The sequence below is a fragment of the Pteronotus mesoamericanus genome, unplaced genomic scaffold, assembly GCF_021234165.1.
Source record: "Pteronotus mesoamericanus isolate MK-2021 breed Mesoamerican mustached bat unplaced genomic scaffold, CSHL_Meso_final contig_347, whole genome shotgun sequence".
NCBI classification, from domain to species: Eukaryota; Metazoa; Chordata; class Mammalia; order Chiroptera; family Mormoopidae; genus Pteronotus; species Pteronotus mesoamericanus.
In genome coordinates this window covers 1,139,105-1,159,812 of record NW_026555137.1, presented here as the reverse complement: position 1 = coordinate 1,159,812, position 20,708 = coordinate 1,139,105, and the positions used below count along the sequence as shown (strand labels likewise).

At 56.9% G+C, this 20,708-nt stretch overlaps 1 protein-coding gene across 3 annotated transcripts; it reads right to left on the bottom strand.

Annotated features, from left to right (window-relative positions):
* Positions 1 to 11,694: 11,694 nt before the first annotated feature.
* On the bottom strand, positions 11,695 to 20,438 carry DDX59 (DEAD-box helicase 59). Of its 3 annotated transcripts, XM_054576434.1 has the most exons (8): positions 20,396 to 20,438; positions 18,636 to 19,429; positions 17,701 to 17,868; positions 16,380 to 16,469; positions 15,491 to 15,742; positions 14,598 to 14,750; positions 14,024 to 14,152; positions 11,695 to 12,137 (listed from the first exon to the last, which is right to left on the bottom strand). In XM_054576434.1, exons 2-8 carry the CDS (start codon positions 19,416 to 19,418, stop codon positions 11,874 to 11,876), a joined length of 1,839 nt encoding a protein of 612 aa, XP_054432409.1. In that variant the 5' UTR covers positions 19,419 to 19,429; positions 20,396 to 20,438; the 3' UTR covers positions 11,695 to 11,873. The 3 variants fall into 3 exon arrangements, with proteins under 3 accessions (XP_054432409.1, XP_054432410.1, XP_054432411.1); XM_054576435.1 differs by lacking the exon at positions 20,396 to 20,438 and having other exon boundaries at positions 11,923 to 12,137; positions 14,037 to 14,152; XM_054576436.1 differs by lacking the exons at positions 11,695 to 12,137; positions 20,396 to 20,438 and adding an exon at positions 13,666 to 13,788.
* Positions 20,439 to 20,708: the final 270 nt, after the last annotated feature.

Genomic DNA, 20,708 nt, shown 5'->3' with positions numbered 1-20,708 from the left:
CGTGGCAGCGAGTTACTTCCACAGAACGCTGCCGGGGAACCTCCGCTTGTCTTCGGATGCTCGTTTGACTTCCAGCCTATCCGCTTCCAAAAGTATCTGTTAAATTACAAAGAGCGAAACATTACGTTGCAGACTACACACGGGCTTTAAAACTAGGAGAACCTTCCGCTGTGAAAGCAGCTTCCCAGAGGGACACATCAGAGTTAGTACTGTGTCCAGGCAGCTTCGGGCAGACGCCTGTCCTCAGAGGACCTACAATCGTTACTTAGCGAATGTTCGTTCAGCCTCCATCATGTAAATACTATGGCTTCCAAAGACAAGACCCTTGTTCTTGTTTCCTTAGTCTGGAAGGAAAGCACCTGTCACTCCTACGTCAGGTCAAATGTGCCAAGTGACTAAAAGATGTAAAAAGGACACGTTGGCAAAGGTTTTTGTTTTTTAAAGGACCTGCAGCCTGGGGAGCAGGGAGGGGGACTAAAGGAAGGCCAGCACCTAAGTGAAAGACTAAGGCAAAGCATTTGCATAACACCTGCTGAATGCATGTTAAATACAGGAACGCCTCACAGGACACGGATAGTTATTTCAAGCCACAGAGAACGGATCTGCGAAAATCCTAACAAGAATAGGTCACCAAATATGACAAACAGGACAATGGCCTGCAGACTGGGAATGTTCCATGTACATCCCAGCCATCGGGAGAAGAGACGCGAAGGGGCGCAGTAAGTACAGGACCGACGCTGGAATTTCCCACCCAAGAAAGAACCGGAAGGCCCAGGTGGCGCAGCAGAGCCCTCCACCTTCCGGGGGCGGAAGGGCATCCCAACCAAGCTGGGCTCGGAAAGGAAGGGGCGAGCGAGAGGTAGCTGCACGCGTTCGTGGCTGCTGGGTGCTGCAAAGGCTCTCAGAAGGCCAGCCTCCGTTTCACGGAGCACAGCAGAGCCTCCGACCGTGTCCCTCACGGGAGACACGGGCCGGCCTCCGCACCCGGCCGTCCCGGTGTGCAGCCTGTGCTGTGGACGGGGAGCCACCGTCAGGACAGACCACAGTGACAGAAGGGCCTTCTACAGGCAAAGGTGCCCGGCCAGGCAGGGGGCATCTGATCGCCCTATTTGTTTAATCTGTACACCACACACATCATACAGACACTGGGCTAGGTTCAGGGGAAGGAGGAGTGAAACCTGGTGGAAGGAACATCAACAACTTAGGATGTAAGGATGACAGCCTCCCACTAGCAGAAGGCAGCGGGGATCTGGAATGACTTCTGGTGAAAGCGGAGGAGGGAAGTGCCAGGGCCGGGCTGCGTCCGAACACCGAGCAGGCCAAGACGACCACAGAGGAAACACACGACTTCAGCCCAGACAACGAAGACCTTGAAACTGGAAAGATGCCGCTCACCTTAGCTCAGTTATCAATTCGAATGGAGACTCAGCCCAGGGCTGGAGCAAAGGCTGAGACTCGGAAGGGCAGCGGTGGGAGGGTCAGGGGAAGGCCACCGAGAGCCCGGACGTGCCATCAGAGACCACGGCTGAGACCGCCACACCCTCTATCCCCGGTTATGGATGGGAGAGTCGGACAGGGGAGAAGGGCAGTAGGAAAAAACCAGTTCACCTGACATGTGGGGCTGGCGGGAGCTCGGCGCAGACCCCGGGCGCCAGGGGGACGGGTACGTGGCTCCCAGCGCAGATTCAGCCGGAAACGCCCCCGGGGCAGAGCAGCCCTGCTCCGGGCGCTCGTAAGAAGGCGGGTCGTTGGGACAAGACAAGAGCGCGGGGAGACACCGGGGCGGCAGCACAGGGGACCACCTGGGAGGCGGATGGAGCCCGTGAAAGGGGCCGCAGGTGGAGGCCGCAGGGCGGAGCAGGGCTGGGAGGACAGGGCCCTGTGGGCGTCGCTCACTCATGGGGTCCCCAGGAGTCAGAGCACACAACACACACCTAAGTGTCCTGATAAACCCAACGCCCCTCCCCGAGAAGCTTCCTGGTCGGCCCTCGGGGCCATGGCCACCAGCGTGCCAGGACCCTGGTGTTCCCCTCCGCAGTGGTGGAGGCAGCCTCCGATCCTGTGAGCAATAAACCTTTACTTTTTTCAAAGTTTCCTGATGGTTGTTGCTGAAGCGCACCTTGCAGTCATCACAAGAACCACGAGGGCCGGTCCAGCCACAAGACTGGTTATTCACAGGCTGAGACCAATACAAAACCACAGGTGTGTGTGTAAATGTACGTCCACAGCATCTACCCGGCATTAAAGCTGAAAAAGAGAGAGAGAGAGAACAGCGGTGCCAGCTGGAAGCCTGGCTTGCAGCCAACTGTGCACCAACTGGGTCGCGTCCACGCAAACGAGTCTTTAAGATCGCGTGCCTGGCTCGCTTGTGAAGTGACACCTGCTCGGGCTACCCCCTGGAGTATTGCTGTCGAGGAATGAAATCACAGAAATTAACGTTTAGGGAAGTCCTTCCAAGTTCTAATAAGCAACACCCTGCGCATAAGCTTCCTGCTGCCAGCCTTTCAGCTCCAAGTAGAGAACCTTCTTCCTGCTGTGGAAGTCAATGGAGAGGCAAGGCGCTCCGCCTCAGCTGAAAGCTCTTTGCCCTTCCCACGAAGCGACGGGAACGGGGCGGGCGGGGGGACTGATTCTCCGTCAGAGTGGGACGCGCACAAGGGGCAGAAGTCACCGCCTGTCCTCCCGCAACGTCCCCGGGTTCTGTCCTCAGCCGGTCACTGCGAGGGCGGCACAGCGAAGGGACCTCCTTGCGCCGCCGCCGGGCGAGCCTCCCGCGCTGATAGCACCGGGCCTGAGGTCCGGCCGCCGCGCCCTCCCATCGCCGAGGACCGGAACCTCCGCGGGAGCCGCGGCCAGGACGCCGGGGCTCAGGACGGGGGTGCCCTGGGCCAAGACCGCTGCCCGCGCCGCCCTCCCCCGCGTCGCGCCACCACGGCCGCGCACCCCCCACGGCACCCATACCTCGCAAGTTCCCCCGCCACGGAGACGCCCAGACACCGCGCCCATAACACCGCCCGCTCCCCGGGTGTCCACAATTTGAATGGGCGCCCCGTCTTCTGATTGGCTGCTGGACGTCTCGTCGGGAGCGGCCTCCCGATTGGCTATTGGACGCGGCGATGAGTGCAGCCTTCTGATTGGCTATCGGACGTCGCGTTATGATTAGCTGTTACGTCAACCCGATGCCACCTTCTGATTGGCTGCTAGACGTCGCGCCGGGCGTCACGCCTTCACTTCCTGTCGGCTCCCGGAAGCGCCGGTGGCTGGGTTTCCGTGAATGTGATCGCTGGACACGATCGGCCCTCGGCGGAGTTCTGTTCCGCCGGTGGCCATCGATAACGTGGGTGTTCCGTGAAAACAGGCACAATGACACTTGTCGATCCTCAGAATAAAAGAAGCGTGGGGTCTATCCACCTCCATCGTCAGGATGGCAGTTTGTCCCCAAGTTGATCATAACGGTCCTTTTCTAGTATTTCCGATGCAGAGCGCGGAGACAGAAACGGGACTGAATCCCTGACACGGACCCTTTTTTTCACTTAATTCTGAAAATCCCAAACCGGGAAAACCTCTCAATGCTGCAAATGGTTAACAATGTGGGAAAATAACATCACGACTGTTAAGTCTCCACTCCATTATAATCACAAAATTATTAATTAAACAGGACCAGACCATGCAAAGACTCCCATCCTGGCAAAATGGTTTTCTAGAGGTTCCACAACAGGAATTCTTGAGCAAAACCGATCCCAAATAATCCGCTTATTCTGAAACTACAAGCAACTATGTTCTTAAAAATCCACCAGGGGGAGACAAAGTACAAGAAAACACGTAGAAAGCGGTCGGAAGGGAAGCGAGCACGTGGGGAGCCTTCTAGATCAGGTTAAAGTTTAAAGAAAAAACATTCACCTGGGCCAGTTAGCGGTCTCCCAGGCTACAAATTTAATACAATTGGCTCGAGCTCATCATTTTTAATTACTAAAACGTGGGCTTTATTTTCCTGCTTTGTAGACGTTGGCATTCAGTCGCATCTGGGTCCATAACAAACACGTGCGGTAGAACGATGGAAAGGAATAATTTTAAAACCCAAAGGACCAAGCTGAGAAGCGCTGAGAGCGCAGCACGCGAATTCCAGCTGTGGCTCCATCGCCACCTCACGGTGGGACCACCCCGTGTCTTTCCTGCAGTTTCTTCACCTGGGGAAGCCCAGTCACGGGATAGAATGGTCACAGCTGGCAATTACTGAGCAAAACCCCATAAGGGAGCTGCTGCAGTTGGGGTTATTGCTCTTTCGTAGGGAAGGGAAACTGAGTCTCCAGGACACTGAGCAGCTCGATGATACTACACATCCGTTAAGTCAGAAAGTCAAGTCCAGAGCTCAGGGAATTGGGCATCGCTGCCCACGCTCCGCAGCACTGCCCTGTACAGTTGCTTTGGTGGAGATTCTTCCTGGTTCTCACATTTCTATGACTTTGCAATAAAGCACAGAGCTAAACAATCACAAAAACAACTTTAAATTTCACTTTCTTTCTAAATTTGAATACATGTTGGCCAGTTTTACATTTGTCCGATTTCATACTTTCTAAATTCAAAAACATGTTAGACCAGAAGTCTTGGAAGTATGCGCTTGCTCTTCTTGGTCTGGTCTGGTGACTTTTTATGAAGTCAGCTGTGATCACACCGTGATTCAGTCTAAATGCCTTTAGCAAGTCTGCCAGTAATTTGAAAAGAAACAATTACATTAAGCTAGTAATCCTTTTTTAATACAGAAAGAAGAGCTCAGAGATTAGTAAATGTTCCAGACGCTCTTTCCTCTTTGAATCACACAGGTTTCATTCCAGAGACGATTAGTAAGGTTAAACCACTGTCAGCTGCAGAGCCCACAGGGTAGGGAACCTGTTTTTACCTAAAGGAAGCTCGAGGGTTCACGAGGGTCTGCGGAGGAGGGGCCGTTTCTTGAAAAGGCCAAGTCTGGCTCCCAATCAGACGCCTTCTTCCCCTTGTGCCATGCCAGCATGGCTGAAGGTCGTTTCTGGCACTTTACTGAAAGCAATGCTGACTCTTCTGAGTAGAATTGTAGCTGTTTTCCTAAAGTAGAGGATGAAACAGTCACTTAATAAGTATAAAAATGGGTAGTAGATGGTCTCAGTAAGGATGTTGAATGTGTTTCAGTCGGTCACTCAGCTGTCCACATTTGCCCCTAAATAGTTTATCATCTCATTTCTTTGATTGGTAGATTTCAGCACTAGCAGTGTCTAGAATGTCTAGAATTGTCTAAAATGATACACGTTAGTTGTTTTTAGAGTCGCTTTTAGTTTGCGCATTTACATAAATCAATTTTCTCATTTGGAAAACAGCAGGAAAAAACATCTTGCCAAATGATTGCTTCTCATCTTTGCGGTTTTAAAAGGGCAGCCGATGGCAGGCAGCCACCGGGACGGCTGGACTTGCACCTCAGAGCGTGTGCTGAGGGCAGCGAGGGGGAGTTTCTGCAGCCTTGCAGCCTCATGCCTCATTCTGCACCCGTCCACACGCCTGGCCCGGCCTTTGCATGAGGCTTAATCACGGCAGCTCTCTGACTCACCCCGGAAACAAAGCCATCCATCATCAGAAAGACTTCTGCTTTCCGCCCGCCCCCCGCCCCCCAACTAAACACAACCATTTGGAGCACAATAGAGTTCGGTGTTCTATTTGGATGAACATGTTCTCAGTCTCTGGCATACGGACATGAAGCAACGGTGGCACCTTGCTGTCTTCCGTGACAAACGGGGCTTTTCACAAGCCATGGTGTAGGTTTCTATGGACTTTATGGGTTTAATTCATGTGAAATTATGCCCCAAGAATTAGTCCTGTTCTCTCTGTCCTTTTTGTCTCCCAGCTGCATTTCTTAAATGGTATCCATTAATTTCTGCACCTCAAGCTTTCAAGGGCCCCAGACATCCACTCCAAGTAACAATCGGGCTTGAGCAGTTTGATATGTTCCTGAGGAAAGAAAATGAAAACTTGTAGTGGATCAGTTTGCTCCCCGCTCCTGAGATTTCACGAGAGGGGTGCAAACTGTTACCCCAGGAACCTGTCCCACTGTCTAAAAGTCGAAAGCAGGCTGTCAAATGTCATAGAAGCTACACGTAACTTCAATCTTCTAGTGGCATGTTAAGAAAAGGGTAATTCATTTTAACAATATATTTTATTCAATGCAACACATCAAAAATATTCCAATTATGTGAGCAACATAAGAACTAATATTTTACAGCCTTTTCTCAGGCACCCAGCATATGTAGGACCAGCCCAGTAGCCACAATATGGGTCTGAGGGATCTCTCTCTCTCTGTCACTGATTATAGGAATGAGAGAGGAGGGTCTCAGGATGCAGGTTAGACATGCATTTAGTCGATCATGAGTCCGTTGCATTCCAGCTGGAGGAACAGACGCCGAATTCTCCAGCTCCCAGTCTCCGGCCCCACCCTCGGGGCCCTGCCTTCACCCGCCCAGCGTTGTGGGCCCTTTGGGTGGGGGTGGTCTGGCTTGAGGCTCCTTCTGACCTCACGAAGCTGAAGGCCAGCCTGAGTTCATGTGTCCTGACTGTGCTCACATTAGTGCGGACTGCAAATCCACCGCCTCCCTTCCGCTCAGCCCTCCCCTGTAATTACCGTAGAAGCCTCATCACAAAACTACACAGCACAGAAAAGTTCCAAGTCAGCAGAGGTGCGAGGACAAAAGCATGAGAAGAATTGTGGGCCCCGGGCAGACGCCTGACCCCGAGCCGCCGTGGAAAGCGGCTGTCTGTCCTCGGCTCGGGGGAAGGTGAAAGATGCCTTCAAAGGACTCTCTAGCACGTCCCTGCAGCCCGGACCAACCCTCCCCACGCTGTTTTCTCATACAACGCCCGCGTGCTGGGCAGCAACAGCCCAGGACTGCACCGGCTTCAGAAGGGGCTTTGGGGACCTCACTCCCTCACAGGCGGGGACAGTCCCTCCCTCTGCTCCTTCTGGAAGCCCCCGGGTGCAACAGAAGGCACTGTGACCACGCCCCCGGGTGCCTCCCCGTTTTTCTCAGCAATTCTATCAAGGCTCCGTTGAACTGTATTGGAGACGGGACTTGAAGGCAGGACCTTCCAGCTTTGTGAGGCTGCATGTCATTAGCCCCATTTCTGCCCATCTCCCTAAATGCTTAAATCGTTGGCAATCTGGCCCGTTCCTGGAATGTAGCAACCGATACTCCGCCATCGCAGGTTCATCTGAAACCCGAACTCCAGGCCGAGGACACAACGGGCTCAGCGCTGCCGCTGCGCTGAAGGCGTCCGCCGGGGGTCATGGGAACGGCGCCCCGGCCACAGGGGTCTGCCCGTCCCGGGCGCGGGGCGCAGCCGTGTGGGGGCCCCGCTGCCTGTGCCCCCGACTCCCCTCTCCGCACTGGACCCCGGGGGGCTGGGTCCACGCTCACAGAGCTCGCTCCTAACCTCCGCCACCCCCGCCCCGTCCTGCCCCGCTCTCACCCTGGGCTCCGGCGGCGGTTTCAGTTCTGCTTCCATTTCTAAGGAGTGGGGAGGCTTTTACCGAGAAAGAGACAGGCAGTGGGTGCGGAGTTCCCTTCCTCTCCATCGTCCCTCCGCCCCTCCAGATCCCCACGTCCCGCCGCTGACTGAGCTCCGGCAGAGATGACACTGCCGGCGTCTCTGAGGGCCAGTTCGCCTCCCGGTCCCACCGGGCCCGCCGGCCGCCTGGGTGGCCGAGCTCTGGGCAGATGCTCTGCCCCGCTCAGAGCTGTGGGCTGAGGGGGACCCTCCGGTCTCACGCTGCCGTTCCGTGTTGGACCACGATGGCCTAGTCTGGTGAGAGAATGGTCAGACTGGGCTTCAGAACCGGGCCTTGGCGCTACCCCGGACTTGCGCTCAAGGGAAGAACCGGCTTCGAGGGGATGTGTGTGGTGGGGGGCGGGGGAAGGGGACAGAGGCAGGGAGGCCCGATGAGGCCACATGTGGGTCCAGCGTGAGGTCGTGAGCAGCTGGGTGGACACTGGGGACAGAAATGAGGGGATTTCTGTGACGGCCGCTCTGCGGGAAGGCCAGCGGAACCTGGTGAGCAGTCACATGATTCGGGAAGGGGCGTGGGTGGGTGTCGGGAGACGTCATGCGACCTCAGACAGGATGTCGCTGCCCACAGGGAACTGCCGGACTCTTCTGAGCAAGGGGACGTCCGAGAGGCAGGGAGGTTTCCTCTAAAACGGCCCCCGGCCCCGGGGCGCGAGGGCGCTGCGTGACAGGGTCTCAGGGTTGGGACGGCCGGTCCCGAGCCTCTGGTAACACTGGCTTGGCGGTGGAGCCCGCGCTGCTGGGGCGGCTCAGACACCGGGACGGTGGAAAGGGGACCGGCAGGCTCGCTGGCTCGGCCGACGAGGGCAGGGGCGGCGCGGGGGCCGGCACAGGGCGACTGGCCTGGCTGAAGGGAGCCAGTGGGCGTGGCTGTCGGGCCGAGTTTGAGACAAAAAGGCTCAGTGGGAAATGGGAGATAGTTAACGGGGGCACAGGTCAAAGGTCAAAGGGGAGGGCCGGAGGTATTACACACATGTTTTTATTATGGGAAACTACAAATACAGCACACGCAGACCACACAGTAACGAACTTCCACGTGCCCGCCGGCTTCGGGAGCGACCCGCCTGCTCCCGGCCCCCCATCCTGATTCCAGAACGGACCGGGGCACGAAGTGCGGAGCCGGCAAAACGCAGGTTCGGGCACCCCTCCTGCCCTACGGACAGCAACGCCAAGGATTGAGGTCAGGGTGGACTCCCCCGAAGGGAAAAGCAAAACCAGGGGGGCCAAACCCAGAGCCCAGGCGCCTGCGCACGCTCGGCCGCGTGTTCTCCCTTCTGAGATAGTGAGAAAAACAAGGGTGCTGTGCAAACGTTTCAGACGGCTCGAGGTCACGTTTAAAAATCGCAAGCATTTTTACGTGACTCTTTGTAAGCACCTCTAAGACGAGCGTTCACCCTGTCACGTGCCGTTCTGTGCGGCACCGCCACCCGCCTCGCGTTATGAAAGTCCCCGTGCGGGAGGCCCTCGCGCAGACGCAACGCGAGAACCGCTCACCTAATTATCCCCGGTCGGTTTCCACCCCGCGGCTCGGACCTGCTGGGGTCACGCTAAGTGTGCCTCGGTGACAACAAAAGAGCCCTATCTGTCTGGAGTCAGCTTACCTGCGGCTGCCAGGAGAGTCACCTTGAATGACACGTCAGCCCTTGTCCCTAACCTGCCTCCCTCGCGGAGCAAACGCCGTGTTGCCTGTCGTCACTGGGAAACGTAAAAGGCAACAGGGGCGAGTGGCTGCGAATCCCACCGACACACACAGCGTGAGTGGGAGCCGGCCTGCGAGGGGAGCGGAGCAGCTTCGTCAGGAGGGAGGGCAGCTCACGACCCAGCCCAGACTCCCGAAGGGGGCCAACTGCCGAGTCATGGTCTCCCCGTGCCGCTGCAAAGACGCTATGAAACCACACACACACACACAGAATGGCTTTTTACTGACATCAGTATTAGAAATACTCACAGAATGGCATTAAATGTTTCTTATAAAGTCACACTATGTACGGCAGAGCCTAAAAGCCACTACTTTTAGGCATGAAGGTGTTTGGTTCATAAAAGATGTTTGCTTGCTCTGCCCTGGCTGGTGTGTCTCTGTGGACTGAGCGCCGGCTTGTGAACCAGAAGGTGGCGGGTTCGATTCCCAGTCAGGGCACAGGCCTGGGTTGCAGGCCAGGTCCCCGTGGGGGGCACACAAGAGGCAACCACATATTGATGTCTCTCTCTCTCTCCCTTCTCCTCTAGAAATAAATCTTTTTTTAAAAAAAGATGTTTGCTTTGATCTGGCAATAAAGCAATTAAAGAGCTAATTCAGTTTTTCTGTCAAAGAACCCAGTTACTGGCAGAGTGAAACAAATGCCTGGGAGCTCATGTGACCACTTCTGTCAGCGAGTCAAAATGTCAAGCTGGACGCTTTCCTCAAAAGCCCGCTAGTCACAACCATGGAACTCCAGCCACCGGTGCCGGGCTGCCACCGTTCCTTGCGAAGGACTGGCCCTTCCTCAGCGTGTCCTTCCTCCTCGTTCAGTATTTCATATTCTTTCATGGCACGCTAGACGGTAGCTTTTTATTTTCTTTTAATATTTTCTTAATTAAGAGAGAGATGGAAACATCGCTTGGTGGTCCACTTCTTGATACACTGATTGGTTGATTCTTGTGCGTGTCCTGGCGGGGGTGCTGAACCCACAACCCAGGCATCTCGGGACAACACTGTAACCAACCGGGCTACCCGGCCAGGGCCGAAGGAAGCTTTTTACAACAACATCTTTAATTGGGGGAGAACATTAGCAACACTGGGACCGATTAAAGAAAAGCTTCACGTTGTGACCCGCAAAGCACATCAAGTGAGACGGCACGTCACTGCGGACCCCGACGGCAGGAAGAGGACGTGCGGGGCGGATGTCCCCAGGGGAAGGCCGGAAGGAACGAGAGCCCAGTAGCTGAGTCTGGAGAAGCAGGAAGAACCCGAGAGCAGGCGCGGGAGGCGGCGGCGGCGGCGGCGGCTTCCCCGCCCGCTGAGCTGCCCTGGGGTCACTGGGGGCTGGACCTGCATGGGACGGAGACCCCGCCACGCGCCACACGCCTCGGCTGGCGGCTCTGTCCTGCCACCGGGGGCGTCCAGCCGCCGCCGCAGGGAGCAAGCTTCAGAGGGCGGCCGGCCAGGCCCCAAGCGGTACAAAGCGCAGGCTGCAGCGGGAGGGCCGTGGCTGCGGGGAGGCCTAGAGGCAGACCCTGGACCCAGGTGGCCCCATGGCCCAGGGTCACGTGTTGCTGTCTGCGCAGCACCCCACGTGCTGGTTCACAAAGCCACCTGGCTGTCCTGGCCCCCGGCTTTAATTTGTGCACAGGCTGGAGTCTAGTGAGGAACCGCCCTCGCTCCAGCAATGTGACCGACGGCTCTAAGGCGCTTGCTACGCATCCGACATTGTGCTCCTGCTCCAGTTGCAGCCTCTGGACACACCAAGGACCTTGGCAGTTGCTGCATCCCGTTCCCAGGCCATCGACCACGCCACCCCCAGGGAGCAGAGAGAAACAGGCGAAGGCGCAGACTGCTGAGGGCTCACGCACGCTTCGGGGACCCTCCGACCCCAGGCTTTCCTCCGGGCGGGGACAGCGCTGGGATGCAAAGCCTGGGCAGCGTCAGCCCTGAGGTAACACAGTGACGGCAGCAAACGCCCCGACGCGGCGGATGCTGACGGCTTCTGGGGCAACGACAGTACTGTATCGAAGCGCCGCGCCTCCGTCCTCTTGGCGTCCGACACTCGGCTGAATGAGCGAAGGGACGGGCGCGCGAAACGGCACCGGCAGAGCGGCGCGAGCGCCGCGCCAGGACGTCGATGAGTGGCCCGTGTTCAGTATAAAACCGGGGTGTGTTCACCAAGCTGGCGGGGAACCGGCCGAGGGTAAAAAGAAAGCGCATACTTACCTGGGGAAAGGCGCGCCGCCCATTTCTTCCCATCTCCACCGCCGACTTCTCCTGACATTCACTTGTCCAACAACGGGCCCAGGGCCCGGGCAGGACAGTGGGGACGCGGCGCGCAGGAGCCCCCTTCCTGGCCCCGCGCCTCGCCGCGCAGGCTGCTGCTGCTTCTGACCGTCGCTCCGAGGAATAAAAAACTTTTTATTTAGCGATTTATTTTCTGATGTCCTTTTTAATTTAGGAGCATTTAAAACAAAGGTAAATGAGGTATTGCTGTATAAATTTGATAGCCTATTACAAAATGTAAAACTTTTTTATTTCATGTGCTCGCCCGTACGTGGGACCATACAGACGTTCAGCGGCGACACGCGACAGGGAGCACCCAAGGCGGTCACCTGGGCGCGCCCCTTCTGTCGTGCTTCCTGATGATGGCCATGAGGTCGGCGCCAGTGACCAGGCGGCTCTGGGCCTGCCGGTCGCGCTGCTGCGCCCGCCGCTGCTGCTCCCGCAGGTACGGGGAGTGGAGCAGCTGCGGGGGCAGGAGGGACCCCGTGGGCGTCACCCGCTTCACGATGTCCCAGAAGAGCCTCCTGGAGTTGTTGTTGATGAAGGTGATCGCCGTGCCGTTCTGGCCCAATCTCCCCGCTCTCCCGACCTGCAACAAGGAGCAAAGGGAAACGTCAGACTGTCCGCGCGAAGGCTTCGCGGCCCCGGGGGGGAGTGGACGGGCTTCGCGGACAGGGACATTCATTCGGGCGGCGTTTCTCCCACGTTGCACCTTACTGTATCGGCGTTTGGGGAGTCGGTATAGGGGGCCGCCACTGGCGTATTTTTCAGAAAGAGCCCGAATAGAAACCCGGACAGTGATCACAGTGAAAGCAAGCACGGTCTGCGAGACTCCCGCTGCGCGTGCGTGCGTGCGCCTGTGCGCGTGCATGCACCTGTGCGCCCGTGCGTGTGAGCGCGAGCACGGGCAGCGCCTGCGGAGGGGGGGCGGGGGGGGGGCGGGCGGGGGCCGCTCTCTGGGGTGAGGAAGGTCCTCTACAACTGACTGTAGAGGGAGTCACAGAACCTGATGACTATACTGCAGACCCCACCCCTGGACGGGGCACTGTAAATGGGTGAATCGCACAGGGTGTGGATTATACCTATGAAAACCTTTATATTGAGCTTTTTTATATCTCATTATAAAGCTGTTAAAAAAAAAAAAGTACCTGTCATAGTCCACAAACTCGAAAGGACAGAAGCTCCCCATTCCCCCAAATTAAAGAGCAGGCACGTGAGAATAGCTACTGTGACTTACAATACGCGTATCCTTTGACCCAGCCAGTCCCCAATGAGGAATGTATCCCAGCAAGTGCTACGTAGGTAGCATATTTAATAACAAAACACTGGAAACATCGGCTGGTCCCTCGGCGGGGGACGTGCTGGTTGCAGGACACCCACACAACACGGCCACGAGGCCCCCGAAGCAGAGCGGGCCCCGCACACACCCACACTCGCCAGGCCCTGCCCGCAAGGACGGCCTCTCGGGCACAGTTCACGAGGAAGTCCGGGCCCGCGACCGGTGGAATAACGCGGCCCCGCCGAGGCTGCACTGTCTGTGACGGGACACACGTGCCCGGGGGCAGGGGTGTGTCCCCACAGGTATCTGTCTAGCCGTCTGGACAGCCGTGAAGAGCTGCCTGTCCACAGCGCCTGCGCATGGCTGCAGACCCCAGGGCTGACCCGGGGCGGCCGGGAAAGCCTGGAGAGTTCTGCCAGCACACGCTCCGCAGGAAGTGCAGGCGCTGCTCCAGCGCTTCAATGTCTTAGAAAGACCCCCACCCGAAAGCTCTCCAGTCCAGAAGAAAATGTCACAGTCTGTTATCTGATGGCAGGTCGCTGAGGCGGGACCGTCTCAGCGAGAGCCACAGCGACATGTTAAATAAGGCACGGAGCGTCGCGCGGGGGACCCAGCGGAGGCGGCAGCAGAGCTGGCTCTGGGACCAGCAGAGAAAGGCCTTCCTGGAAGAGCCTGAAAGCAAAGCCGGGGGAGGAGAGCCGGGCGCGCGGGAGGCCCTGAGAGCGGGCTCTGTTCCTGCCGAAAGCAGAGCCGGCCGGCGCCCCGGCCGCGGGGGGACAGGCGCTGGGCGAGGGAAAGGCCAGCACAGGCCCGGATGCGGGCGGGGGCGCGGAGACGAGGCTCCTAAAAGCCAGAGGCTTTCATGGGTTCGCTTGATCTTGGCCAGGCGCAGCGCCTTGAAACAAAGCCCCGGTGTTTTGTTTTTGTTTTTTCTGATTGTAAAAGCCATTCAACGTGCTCGCTGGAGAAAATAAGAAATAGAAAGAAAAGGAAAAGAAACCAAAAACCAATTACCTAAAAAAAATTTAGCTAACATCTTGGGTTATTACTTCCAATTATGTTTTAGTGCATTTAAGGCATCGAGTTTTTAAAAGCAAAGTCTGGTTTATAGACATATATCTAAGCAAAAAAGAACGTCATCTCACGCCCCTTGCAGACCTGTTCCTCTGTTCCCGCACCGCCGGCAGCCTGCCCACCTGGTGCACGTACTCGTCGATGCTCGACGGCATGTCGAAGTTGACCACCAGCTTGACCCGGATCAGGTCCAGCCCTCGGCCCAGGACTCCTGTGCTCACCACCACCTCGTGGCCTCCATCCAGCAAGCCCTTTCCAGAAAAGCAACACAGCGCATCCTTCAGAACATGTCTGGTGGGGGTTTACGTCACGGAGATCGCTCTCCGTTCTTCGATACGCCCTTCCACGCTGTTGCCGTATCTTTTCAGGAGGAAAGTCTTGGGAAAGGCGCGTGGCCTAAGCCCCTCCCAAGGGCTGCGCGTCACCCGCCCCAGACCACACGGACCCGGCATCGGGGTGGGGGCTTCCGACTGAGTCAACCCTCTGGCAGACAACCCCTGGGGCCCAGGCTGACCGCCCCCCAAACTCGGGAGCCGGAGAGAGGGGCGGTTCGCGTCAGCCACCGCCAGCCTCGAGGCCTCGGTCGTCAGAAAAGGTCTGCTCTACACGCCAGCGGGCAGCGGAGGGCCTTCGAAAATGAGGCACTCGCCGAACTGCTCCAGAGGGAAGGGACGCCACCAGGCGCGGACGTCGCACCTGCAGGACGCATCTCCGCTCGGCCTGAGACTTCTCCGAGTGCATGGCCACGCTCTTCAGGCCCGTGACCGTCTGCACCGCCGCGCTCAGCAGGTCCGCGCCGAGCCGGCAGCCCACGAACACCAGCGCCGGCGGCTTGAAGAGCTTCTTGTCCTGGACATGGAAACGTGCCTTTCAACCTACGCGGAAACGTGGCTTACGAAGGCACGTTTTGCTGAAGACGTTAGTATGGGCTTTAGTAGGAAGCATTAGTAGCGAAAGGTCCATAAACATATGTAAGGAGGAAAAGGGCATAGTCTATTAGAATGAGTATTTTCTTTAAAATACGCAGAGGCCGAACAGTCCACTGCCCTCCTATTGCAAAAATAATTTTAAAAATTTAAGTGCAATTAAAACTTTTAAATACCGTTTGAAATAAAAACAAAAAAATAAATAAATACTGGTCATACGTCAACACACACCTTATTATCTGAATACCACATTTTAAATTAACTACGCTTGCACACATACTCACGTAACAGATTGCTATTTGAGTTAGTCATTGTTAAAAATTCTATTTCTCAAGGCAAACTAGCCAAGAAAGAATGTATCCTTACCTTACATATAAAACTACCAAAAAAATTTGAAACAAAAAAATATTCTTTAGGAATAATCCTGGTTATTTACATGTCTTTCTATAACAGGGAAAAGCCAACTCTGTTTTCTTCTATACAGCATGTTTTCACTAATACTAATTTAATTGATTCTTACAGAATTCTGAGCCAGGAAAAGCAGGTGATTATTAAATACCTACGCCAAACTCCCCCAGAGTGGCATCTAACTCTCGTCCCCCTCAAATCTGTGAGACGCGCAGACGCACTCTGCAGACCCGGGTTGGCGGCTTTTCTACTCACATTTAATATTTCAAATAATTTTTTCTTTTTGGCGGGTTCTTCCACCCACAAAATGATCTGCCGCACGTGGGCCCCAGGCAGGTTCTTTTCGCCGGCGATAACCCTCACCGGCTCGTGCAGAAGCCGGCTTGCTAGCTGCTCTATGCTGGCTGGAATCGTAGCTGACACCAAAATGGTCTGCGAATCATGGGGAACGTTTTCCAAAACGTCCAGCACCTGCTGCTGAAAGCCCATCTTTAACATGGTATCAGCCTGGAATGAAATAATTCCAACGTTGGTCTGATCTGACATTAAAACCCAGAGCCACCCAAGAAAAGACTGCTCTTACAAATTAAAAACTCTTACACAGAAGTATCTACCACAGTGTCAAAAGACAAGGGGCTCACTGGGAAAAATAATACATTTATACGACATTACATGTGGGGCATCTATGTGTCTATGATGAGACACAACTCAGACACGGTGAGAGGGAAGCAGGGTCGGCAGGGCGGCCGGGGTGGGGGGCACATGCCGGCGCCCCCCAGCGACAAGCAAACTCTGCCCAGCTTCCCTGGCACACGCTGTTTTTGGCGTTGCCTGGGGGTCTTTGTCACCCATGACGCCCTCGATCACCGACAATGCGACGTCACCTGCATTGCTGACCCCGCTCCCGAGGGTCCCCAGGGCCAGACGTCACTCGGCAGGCCTTCCCTGGGCATGAAGCCCGGTGGACGGCCACACGGGGCGGGCGCTGCGGTCTGCACCGGCCGAGCCCAGGCACTGCAGGTAAGACGGGACCCAAATCTCCCTCCCTCAGGGAGCAAGGGCCTGGGCGCACCATGAGGCTCCATGACGGGGTGCGCTTTTCATACACCGCATCGCGACACACGCTCCTACCCGCCGTACGCACCTCATCCACCACCACGATCTTCACGCCGCCGAGCTGGACGGAGCCCTGCTTCACGACATCCAGGAGGCGGCCAGGGGTCGCTATGACGACCTGAAGGCGGGGCAGGCCGATAAAAAAGCAAACGAGCGAGTTGGAAGCTTGGGGAAGCACAAGAAATTTCGCGTGGCAGCGCGTTCCCCAAACTACTGACCAAACGCAAAGGGGAAAATACACCGGAGAGTGCTCGGCGGGGCCTGTCACAAAGAGCTGAAACTGTGCGTCATTTAAAAGCGGGGCACGCAAAGGACAAAGTAGCTCTTCTGTGAGGTTTCTGTCAAAGATAGTAACTTGAATCGAATCAATTAAGAAACATTTTTCAAAATCAGTCTTTCATAATCCTAGAAAGTGTTAAGATCTTGGGGGAAAAGAAAGGACAGATTGAAGGACTGTTCCAAACGGAAGATGAACGAGGCATGAGCACTAAATGCAACGTATGATTCTTTTTTCTCCATTTTGTTCGCTCGTGTATTTTGTCCTTCAGATTCCACATGTGGTATCGTACGGCATTTGTCTTTCTCTGTGTGATGCGGCCTTACTGACTCTGGTGCTGAGTATCTAAGTCCACCCAGGCTGCCGCACAGGCTAAGACCGTATTCTTTTCCACGGCCAAGTACTATTCCACCGTATGAACGCACCACGGCGTTCTTATCCACCTGGCTGCTGACGGGCCCTCGGGCGGCTTCCATAGCTCGGCTGCTGCACCGATGCTACAATGAACACAGGGGTGCATGCGTTCTTCGGAATCAGTGTTTTGAGTTTCTACAGACAAATACCCAGAAGTGACACCGCTGGATCTCTGCGTGATTCTGAATTGCATTCTGGGGCCACAAAAGGTGAAAGGACAACTCACAAACGTGCACGGCCCGAGGAGGAGACGACAGCAGCCGACTCCCGTGCGCACACAATGCATCAGCGCCACGCCCGACTCGGTCTCCGGTGCTGTGGCCTCCCGGGAGAACGTCCTCGTTCACAGGAAACGCACCCGCAAGCCCACCAGTGTTGGAACCTTCCACAAATCCCACCTGCCTGAGAGTCCCCTCCTCAACCACAAAGATGGAAAGAGCCACCCAGCCCCAGAGCAGGGGTGATGGTCTAACAACACCTGTGCGAACGGCCGGTGGCCCTTGGCCTGCCACGCGCACCCAGTGTGTTCTTTCCCTTCCGACGTAAACCGAGCTTGGCGGGAACGGAAGGCCCACCTAAAATCGCACGTGCAACTGTCTCCAGGGAGAAAGCCCGCGGCCCCGCTGCTTTTGACGGGCATGCTACGAACCGTGCTCACCTTGACGTGCTGTCGCAGGCGGTGCAGCTGCGGGGGCAGGGGCAGGCCCCCCACCAGGAGCACGGTCTTCATGCGCGGCAGGCCCTTCATCAGCTCTTTGGCTTGTCTCTCGATCTGAACGGCGAGCTCCCTCGTCGGAGTCAGGACGAGGGCCGACGGGTGCGCGCTCTGCAATCGGAACATGAGGCTGAGCACCGTAGCTGCTCCTCCCCGCGGGGGCAGCGAACGCGTCCATGGCTCCGCGAGCACCTCCCTCCAACCTGTGCCCGCAGCCCGACCGGGGGCGAGCCCTCTGCGCCCCCTTACCCCAGCTCACTACTGACTTTGTCGGCCAAAACCGTCACAAAGGGAACCTCGTCTTACATGACACAAATAGACGACGAAAGATGGAAACCCAACCCCAGAGAGGCGTCTACAACGGGCCAAGGCGGGACCCCAGACAGACCGCTTCTAGCCCCTCAGACTCTGCCCCTCCAGGCGCTGGGAAGAGCGAAGAGCGGGGTCCAGCCTGGCTGCCTGCCCTTGGCCTTCCCTCTTGGATTTCTTGGATTTCTTCATCCGAAGAACCTACTTGTATGAACGTCTGTCCTATTTCCTGCCCTATCACTCTTGGTCCTGCAGAAATGTCTTGGTACCTTGGCCATGGAGCACTTTCTTTTATTTTTATTTTTCCATGTTACTTCCACTGCTCTTTGATGTTTCCAGGGTGTTAGAAAGAAAACATTTCATAAGGCATTTTTTGAGATCTTCAATGAAGATCTTTTATTTGATATAATGAAAAAAAGTCTCTTAAAATTATGCTTGAAAGTATGCTTAGTAGACACACTACTAAATTACACATTCAGTTTCAGTTTGTAAGTTGAACGTGGTCGGGCATAAAAGTTCACAAACACCTCAGCTGCTCCTGAGAAGGGCCTCTGCGAACGAGAACTCACCTCGACTAAAGCTCGGATGATGACAGGGAGGAGGAAGGCAGCCGTCTTCCCCGAGCCGGTGTCGGCGCTGGCCAGCACGTCCCGGCCCCCGAGCCCTACAGGGGTCATCTGCATCTGGATGGGGGTTGGCACTTCGTAGCCAGCGGCCTTCAAGTTCAGGTTTAAGGCCTCCGGGAAACCGCAATGCTCAAAGTCAGTGATGGGTCTGGCCACGTCCCGCCCTTGAACGGAAATGCCCAGCTGACGCTTAAGGTCCTCGACCTGGTCCTCCTGGAGGCTCGAGATGAAGGGGTGCTCCTTGTACACATAGACCGGGAGGAGCGGGGACGCGGGCTGAGAGCCAGCCCCCTGCGGGCTGCCAAGGGCTGACTGCTCTCCCTTCTCCTTAACTTGCAGGAGATGTTTCGCCTTGCATTCCAGGCTGCACACATCTTCATCTGTCTCGTCGCAGATGTACTCCCCGTAACGGCCGCAGACAACACACACCGGTTCCCCGGGCTCCGCCGGGCGCTGCGTTTTGGAAAACGACTTCACGGGCTCCTCGGAGAGACGGCAGTCCTCGGCACCCTGCTCAGGCCCCGCCTGTGCACGGGGGCAGGGGCATGGCTCCGCACTGGGCCGGTCGCCGGCTGCGGCTTCCTCTGCAGCGAGGGCACCGGTGGGGTGGCCGCTACCCGCGTCCCGGCGGGGGTCTTCTGCTTCCGGTTTCGCTTTCTTGGGCGCGCAGCCTTTGCCATCATCGGGAGCGGTCCTCTTGACTTTGAGAGATCTTGGGACAAACATCCTTCAAGACCCTGTTGAGCAAATTGCATAATGAGATTTATTTTACCCGCCATCAAGTCCAAATATCCAGGACCAGGTGGCTCTCCTGGAGTCAGCCCAGGGTCCCCGGGGTTTGCTTTGGAGGGACAGAGGGGGCGTCATGACACCACCGTTACCAGGCTTCTCTTCCATTCACCAACTCCCCACTGAAAAGGCAGAATCCCTTTCCATGCACACGCGCACGTGCACGCAGACACCCAGGCACACACAGGCACCCACAGACACGCGTGCACTGCCTAGGCCTGCTTACAGGTTGCTTGCACTCTGAAAGAGCACATACTATGGAAATGGGGAGTTCACCCTCTTGCCTTTTCACAAAACAGGAGGAACACTTCCCAACGGGAACCGTTAAAATTAAAACCACCGCGCACAGAGAACGCTGCCACTTTGACCCAACAAGTAACAGCGACGGCGCTGAGGCGCCTCAAGCCCGCTGCTTCTCGTGCCACCTGACCTTCGGGGGCTCCTAAGGCGGAGAGAGAGGGGATGTCCGCACACAGATACGCGGCGCAGCAGGCATTATGCGGTGCCGAGACTTGTCTCAGACGCGCGCCCAGGGACGACGCCGGCCACCCGGACACCAGGGGCTCGCGGGCTCCCCGCCGCGCCAGGGCCCCGCCGTCACCAGACACGTCCGTGCAGCCCAGGGCAGTGTCTGGGAAAGAAGACCTTCAACCCAACTTCGGGCTCATCAAATACGCGCATCCACAGTTTTCTCGAAACTAAGCCTTAGGACCGCCGCCCGATTCCAACCAAGCGCAGCTCGGGGTGTCCACTGGCTGCCCCGAGGCCCCGGGGAAGGAGGCCCTCCTGAGCGCACGGGCCGGCAACGGAGCCGACCCCCGCGGCCCCCGCGGCCCCCGCCGCCTCGCCGCCGCCTCCCCCTACTCCGCCCCCCGCCCCCCGCCCCTATACCCTCCCCCGCGCGCGGCCCTCACCCGGGCCCCGGCCTCGCGCCCAGAGCGCCTGCGCGTCGCTGCGGCCCGCGCCCAGAGCGCCTGCGCGCCACGGCTGCTCGGCTCCCTACGCGCCTGCGTCTGATGGCGTCACGGGGCTGCTAGGAGACGGCGCGGGAGGGGCGTTTCCGAGGATGAGAGGGAGCGTCTATCACAGGGCAGCTGCCTCGGACCCGCGTCCCAGGAGAGGCGGGGGCCGGAGCCGCTGGCCCCGCCGCGCCCCCGCTGCGCGGAGCCCACTCCCCTCCAAGCGCCAGGCCGGGCCTCCGGCCGAGAAGCTCGGCCTCGCCGAGGC